Here is a 7,600-nt window from a genome sequence, read left to right as displayed (position 1 = left end):
TTTTAGAAATTAATTTATATTCTTTTAAAATTAAACATAATAATTAAAAAAATTATATGAGTATTGTATGATTCATCAAAAACTCTGTAGACTAATAAACTTTTTTGGTTTATTTAAGAGTTATCAATTTAATGATAAGTCACATTCATATATATATACACCACTAATTGAGAAATTTTTTGATAATTATGTTTGACAATGTTGAATCGAATTCCATTGGGTGCTATGTTTCGATGTAGGGATGATACTTCCCTTTGAATATAATGGGTAATATGATATTTGACCTAAATGGTGGAGGATATAGAGGGAATTTTTAGAATATATATATATATATATATGGAAAGGACAAATTTTAGCCTATTTTTCGTCTCGGAAAAAAAATTCAGTTTGTCGTTTTATCCTGTCACTAAAACGTATCTCATCTTCTTTAAAAAAGAAAGAAAGATAATTGTAGGTAGTAATAGGATGATAGGTAGAGTATGAATACCCAATCCTCCTACAGGTATGGAGATGAGAATGAAAGTTAAATATCTTAAGGGTATGAGAGGATGAATATAATAGATGAGTATGAGTATGAAAGATATATCGGACTCAAATCCTACTCATTATCATCCTTATTTCGATGTGTCGTTTCAATGACAAAGTTGTCGCTGGATTGGAATTAATAAGAGGCTTTGCAATACTTATACACTGCACGTATTTCTTTAGACAGAAGAGTGATTTTCTTAAAATGTTTAGTAAATATCTTAAGGGTATGAGAGGATGAATATAATAGATGAGTATGAGTATGAAAGATATATCGGACTCAAATCCTACTCATTATCATCCTTATTTCGATGTGTCATTTCAATGACAAAGTTGTCGTTGGATTGGAATTAATAAGAGGCTTTGCAATACTTATACGTTGCACGTATTTCCTTAGACAGAAGAGTGATTTTCTTAAAATGTTTAGTAAAAATAGACAATTCTAAAATAGCATTTTGATAGAAACCGATTAAATAATCTCAACCGTTTAAAAATAAAAATAAAAACACCTACCCCAAATGGACCTAATCAGTTTGACTGGGCTAAGTCCAATTCAGACTCGATTATGAGTCTGAGTCGGGTTTGAACCAGACCTAACCCGGGATTGGGTCTAGGTTTCACTCTTTACAAGCTCATTGATCCAAGGGCTAGAAGCAAGCAACAATTGTGGCCAGACAAACACAAAAGTGTTTTTTTTCTCTTGCATCGAGTGGCAAGCTTCATCTTTTAAAGGGGATTTCGTAGATAAGGGTTGAGGCATGCCTTTCCTTAGTTTCTTCTTAATTGTTTTCTTATCTAACTGTTTTTGACTACCTTTGGGGCGAGTTCATTTGTTCCTTTCATTTTGTTGGCTAATCTATAACTTGGTAGGTTGACAAGAGACCAAAATTTGGTATATTCTCCATTCATTTATCAATTTTCCCCCTAAGATTTGTCCCATTTTGTTCAAGAATAGTTTAAAGGTAGATAATTGTCATCTTTGAATTGATCTTTCATCGTCCACAAGCCTTCTTTTGAGGTAGGATCCACACTCTTTTGTTTAATAATGTAGGCCATTGAATTTGAGGATCACCAGGAAGTAATGAATCTCGGAAAAGAGATAGAAACCCCTTTGGATTGACATGGACGTTTCATCCCTTGTGTTTGATGATGATGAGTTGCTTGCTTTGTTCTCTATATTTCTATTTGTCGAGCTTATTGCTCTTCATCTCTCTTCATTAGACCATAAGACTAATTGGATAATGTTCCAAACAAGAGTGTCAACTCGATGTCAAGATTCATTGTCTTGTGCAAATGCTCGAACCAAAAGATTCAAAGATCAACATGGCGGTCGAGAAGTTCAGGTAATTATTATAGTAAAGACTTTCGACACAAACCAAAGTCCACAAAAGATACATAACAGAAGAAACCATCACTAGAGATCCAACTCGAGACTACTTAAAGACTTTCGACACAAGCCAGAGTCCACAAAAGATGCATAACAGAAGAAACCATCACTAGAAATCTAACTTGAGACTACTTATTTAAAGCATACTATCAGTCCTTGCTGGCAACCTCCTGAAGAAATTTATTGGTGCAGAAGGCATCCTGTATCGGAATCTTGGGTGCCGCATCACATAGAAACCAGCTAGGGCAGCCAACACCTGCAATGGGGTCACATAAAACACGAGCGCAGCCATCAAACAGAAAACCACAAATATTGCAGTGGCCCGAGGATCTCTCCAGCTAAGCAATGACTGGATCCTCTCCCCTTGAGTAGCTAAGTCCCCGACCACAGTTTGTATCCTTCCAGCAATGCTCCTTAGCCGATCGTACCTCATTCGAACAAGCTCTGCACTCTTGCTGGTAGGGAAGGTATCAAACTCCTCGTCGAGCTCGTCTGGATTCACAGCTTCTGCATGTGAAATTTTGGTGTTCATGTGTGGAGGATAACGAGGTCGATAGCGGTAGTTCCAAATGCCAATCAGGAACATGTAGAGAAATATTGTAGGAAGTATCAGTTCTGGGAAGCAGACTAGCATTAAGAACAGAATGTGCACCAGTACAGTGGTGATGGGGTTCCTCCACATACAAACATCTCCAAACCATTTGCTCACTGCAAAAACGCCTGAGAAAACTGACATAAGCCTGAAGAAATTAGCTTTGCTTCGACGCATGCTCCATAGATGGGAGTTGACATCAGACATGTACTCAACAACTTCCTTTCTGAGGGGAGGCTCCATTCGGTTAAGTCGTGCAGCTACTATCTGAACAGCTTGGAGCCGCAGCATATCTTGTTGCATCATGGTTAGAGGCCGTATGTAATGCATCTTGGGCAGCAAAGGTTTTGAGTACATGTACATCATGTTAATCAATGAAGTAGACGAGAACCGTAAAGCAAGGTGGAGCTCGCCCATCTTCTTGACACCAGAAGGATGCAAAACAAGAAGAGGGTATGCATGTGTGTACACACGGCCTGCTTCAAGGGTTGAAAGTCGTATGCGAACCTTGCCAATTGTCGCATCTTTGTTACCATTAGGACTCTTCTCTCCTAATTGGCGATTGTCAAAGACACCAACTGTAAGAACTGTATCTGGATCAAAAACTTCCCATGTATACTGCTCATTGTATCTTGGGGATAGGCCATTTATGATGGTGCGGGTCCGGACCCATTTCTGGCTATACTTGGCTACACAATAGGTATCTGATGTCCCTTTTCCTTCTCGGGTCTTCATAGGATGAAGCCCTTCTGCTTTAAGTATGCCAAGCTCAAGCAACCCAATCGATGGCTTCCAAAGCTGCTTTGCTGTTGGTCTAAGGTCGCTACTGTAGTGGGTGGACTCATCAAGCACATGATATCCTCCATCCAAACAAACACGGAGGTGAATCCTGCTAGAAAATTTATCCTTCTTGATCTGATCCACATCAATTGCAACAGGCCTCTCAAGATTGAACCACCGACCATGGACAATGCGATCATCAGCTCGCTTCTCAATTAATGCCAAAGGAATAACAACACGACCAATCACCTCGTCTTTATTTGGCCCCACACGATCTTCCACAGAAAGAATGAGGTGATCCTCAAATGGTTCCGCAGCCACAAACATGTGGTCTTCATTCCAGAAAGCACTAAATGTTCGTGCCGGAACTGTTCTTGTCCTCAATATCTGATTTCCTAGCTGTGTCTTAACGTAAATATCAGGAAAGCGGGTCTTATCAGCAATGATAACATCCTGTGCCTCGACGATGTTGACACGAACATACCACAGCCTAGGTGCATGATACACTTTTGACCTGATGTGAGAGCCAACAGCAGAGGCATCAACATGTGCAGCTGCATCGGAGTGCCATGCCTCAGGAAATGCTTCATCCGCTTGGGTTCCTATCCAAACTGCGAGCATGAGTTCACCTTTTGTTTTTTCACTTTTCTTGTCCTCGAGCCGATACCACTCTGGAGCTAATGGGCTATCTGGTGGAACACGTATGGGAACATCATTTAAATCAAGACGTACCAATCCAACAAAGTCATCCTTGAGCAGATCTTTGTCTTTGACCACAACTTCAAGAATTGATGCCTGCATCCTCTCCTTAGCAAATGCAAATACTTCATTCCATTCTGGGTTCTGATTCTTCTCAAAATGTTTCGTGATTCCCTTGTAATTACCTACTCTCACTTCAACATAAGGATCAAGGCTTCCAGTAATATCCATGGTCGGTAAATCTCGTGCCTTCACAACACGAACAAAAAGATAGTGCATTTGCTCCACAAGATCATATGTACTAGAAGGCTTCTCAGCACGAATAACACGGCCTCCAACAATCTGGCCCCCGCCCAGGAAAGGTCTAGTTTCTTTTAGAGCAAAGTCCACCGGCTGCTGTGAGGATGGTCCTGAGTGCATCCTAATAATTCTGGGAGGTGGAGGCTCAGGTTTCATAGAATCAACCACATACCTAACTGATTCGCTGAATGGAGCAGATGAGTGGTGCTCATAGACCTCTTTTGGGATACTATGAAAGGTATGACTTGACTCATGTCTGTTTTCTGCAGGTGGATTTGCATGTGTAACTGGGGGGACTTGGGAAGGAACTTCATGAGCTAAACTTGGAGAGACACTGCTCATATAAGGATCATTAGCTGGGAGAGGATTAGAAGCTTTTATAGAAGGGTCATCAATCAGGAACACTTTAAGTCCAAGTTCGCCTTTAACGCGTGAAAATATTCCACGTTTTTCCAGTGGAAAGTGGAGTACAACAGCATCAGCATGGAGTACAAAAGAGGTTCCAGAAATGCGAACCTTGCCAAGGAATGACCTGGAATGTGTGGCCTTGTTCATGTTGTACACAGAAGCTTCAAGAGCAAGCTCAGGGAGCAAGGTAGGATCTGCAATGTTGAAGTAGAAGCACTCATTCCATACAGGATTAAGATCTTTTTCTTTGATTGTTGTACGGAACTTCTGATCATCAAAATGAAGCTCTACACATGGATTGGACGAACCCTGCCCATCCTTAGGCATGAGGTCATGGGCACTTGCAACTTCTACACCCAATTTATAGTTGCTCATCTTTATGAAAGTTTGCTGTCCTTCTGTCAGAAATCCACATATAATTGAAAAGCTCAATATGATTCGAGTAACTAATTGCTTACTATGTTAAAGACTTATGTCCCTGTAACGAACCTTGTCTAGCAATTGTAGAAATTGCAGAGACACCCTTAAAGTATATGAGGGCTAAATAATTAATAGCTTATCAGAATACGGGTTCTTTTATAACTTAAAAAGAAAATATAGCATGCGGAAGAGTGGAAGTTTTATAATATAGTTTCCAGCATAGTTATCCAGATCCTTGGAGCATAAAATCAAGATAATAATGCTAGCCTGAAGTTTATTTGTGAAAGAACAAGTGATAAATAGTTATCTGAACATCTAGTTACAAAGCATAATGAAGAATAAATAAAACAAAAGTTTATAGAAAGTCATAGAAATGCTCCTGAAAGATTTCTAGTCTCTGGATCATAAGACAATGGAAACCACCAACAAAATGATGTATCTAAAAGAAGATTATTTAAACTTTACTAACAACAATAAAAATGTGTTTCTTTCCAGCATAAGTTTTTCAGAGATCCAGTGAAAAGTAGTCATTAGGAAAATTACACACGAGAATTACAGTGTGAATTTTAGTTCTTAAAAGATTTGTAGAGTCTGTATCATAAGACAATGGAAATCATTGACAAAGTAATGCATTAAAAAAAGGGATTATGAAAACTTCAATGACATTGATTAAGTTTTTTCCCATCATAAACTTTTCAAAACCAGTGAAAAGCTGTCATTAGGAAAATAACTTGGATATCATAAGCAAGAGAAAAGAACAATGTGAACTTTAGTTCTTTGAGCAATGACTTGTATGCTTATGCATCCATAGATGGAAAGAGACAAATAACATCCTACACAACCAAAATGGCAAAATAAAAAAGTCTAAAGTGAAACAAATCAGAGATAAATTTAATTAGCTCTACTACTACGCTTAGTTTGTTCTTGTTACTAAATATCTATTCTTTTTAACAATGTGCTTTCTTTCTAAAATAGCTAAAGTTTAGCTTTACTAGTAGGCAAAGTTTGTCATAATCACTACAACTCTATTCTTGTTCAGCAATGACCTTTACTTCAAAGATGGTCGAGGTGAATTCACAATAAGAGAACAACGGTGAAACAGACAGATATTTTGGCGTCATATTACAAAACTCTTCAACATTCTTTGTGCAAGCTTTTTCGTTTTTTCCCCCCAGTAATCAACTGATTTATCAAAAGAGAAAAGACCAACAATATAATGCGTGAAAGAAAGAGCTAGTAGGACCAAAATGTGTGGGGTGAGAAACAGGATCGCTAAAATGAGGGAACCTTGACAATTGAGGATCTGAGCATCATCCGCTCGATCGAAGGAATACACGACGATCACTCCCACTCACACGCAGCTCAAGTTCCCTTTCATACACTAACCGAAACTCCCTCCAGATCTGTACATGAAACACACTGAAAACGCAATTTACCCCCATTTCACATCGCCCCTTCAACGAAAAAAGCACAATAAACGAAGACAGAACAAAAATCCAGTTTTTCCCTCCAACACAAACGAATCAGATGCACACCTCAAGAAAAAAAAACTCACCTTCCGGGCTGAACCCTTTAATTGACTCAGATCACGCCTTCGAAGGTCGGCCTGGCTGAGATCTGGAGGAATCACAGCATTACGCCCTAGAAAAGTGGGAAACGAAAGAGGAAATGGTTAGCAAGGAGGCTACGCAGATGGAGAGCAAAGCAGAACGAAATCGACGGGCATTTCCGTGGGCAACAGCTACCGAGTTCTTTCGTCTTTCCCTTTCTCTCCTCTTCCAATCTCCTCGAAATGCTCACAGCAGGAGCTGTTCGTCGTAGCTGCGCGACCAACGTAGTCCATTTAACGGCACGCCAATTTTTATAAAATATTTTTTTTTTAAAAAAAAGAGAGATTATTTTGAATAAAGAAAAATCGATGAAATTGGTCCGATAAGAAAAATATACACGGACACTCAATTTCTTTCTCTCTCGAAATTACACAGTCTTGTTACCGTGGGTCCCACGGAATGCAGAGACGCAAGTAAGTATGTGGGGCTACGAAAATGTTTGTGTATATATATATATATATATGACGTATTGACGTGCCCATAGAGTAGTGGGGCCTACTTCAACCACGAATAGAAAGCGTCTGGGACACGATGGGTAAAATTGTCACGGGACTGGATTTTAGAAGCAATTTATTAGAAGTTCGAACCTTGCTTGAATCTATTATTCTACTCATCTCTACATATTTATTTATTTTTCTGACTCCATATGCGTGTTCGATTCACGCCAGGTTACGGAAGTAAAACCTTCACATAACGATAAAATTATTATTGTATTATAAAAAATCATGAATTTAAATCTTGAAAATAGTCTCTTATAAAAAATATAGTAAGACTACATATAATATATCCTTCCCTAAGATCTTACACGACGAGAGTTTCATACATCGGACTATTTTTTCTAATAAAAAAACATAAATCCTTATTTCTTTTTATATATTT

The 7,600-nt window shown here is 38.7% G+C and overlaps 1 protein-coding gene across 3 annotated transcripts; it reads right to left on the bottom strand.

Moving 5' to 3' along the window:
• Window positions 1-1,849: 1,849 nt before the first annotated feature.
• LOC122033677 (FT-interacting protein 3-like) lies at window positions 1,850-6,967 on the bottom strand. 3 transcript variants are annotated; one of them, XM_042592793.1, is made up of 4 exons: window positions 6,857-6,924; window positions 6,667-6,752; window positions 6,399-6,530; window positions 1,850-5,089 (listed from the first exon to the last, which is right to left on the bottom strand). In XM_042592793.1, the coding sequence occupies exon 4, from the start codon at window positions 5,064-5,066 to the stop codon at window positions 2,049-2,051; it is 3,018 nt and encodes a 1,005-aa protein (XP_042448727.1). In that variant the 5' UTR covers window positions 5,067-5,089; window positions 6,399-6,530; window positions 6,667-6,752; window positions 6,857-6,924; the 3' UTR covers window positions 1,850-2,048. The 3 variants fall into 3 exon arrangements, with proteins under 3 accessions (XP_042448727.1, XP_042448729.1, XP_042448726.1); XM_042592795.1 differs by having other exon boundaries at window positions 6,399-6,514; XM_042592792.1 differs by lacking the exon at window positions 6,399-6,530 and having other exon boundaries at window positions 6,857-6,967.
• Between the last annotated feature and the right edge of the window lie 633 nt (window positions 6,968-7,600).

This window comes from Zingiber officinale, chromosome 11B (genome assembly GCF_018446385.1).
Source record: "Zingiber officinale cultivar Zhangliang chromosome 11B, Zo_v1.1, whole genome shotgun sequence".
Lineage (NCBI taxonomy): Eukaryota > Viridiplantae > Streptophyta > Magnoliopsida > Zingiberales > Zingiberaceae > Zingiber > Zingiber officinale.
Note: the sequence above shows the minus strand (reverse complement) of the source record. Positions and strands in the feature narration are given on the sequence as shown.

Coding starts and splice junctions, on each gene's coding strand:
- LOC122033677 (XM_042592792.1), bottom strand. CDS start 5,066: ATGAGCAACTATAAATTGGGTGTAGAAGTTGCAAGTGCCCATGACCTC.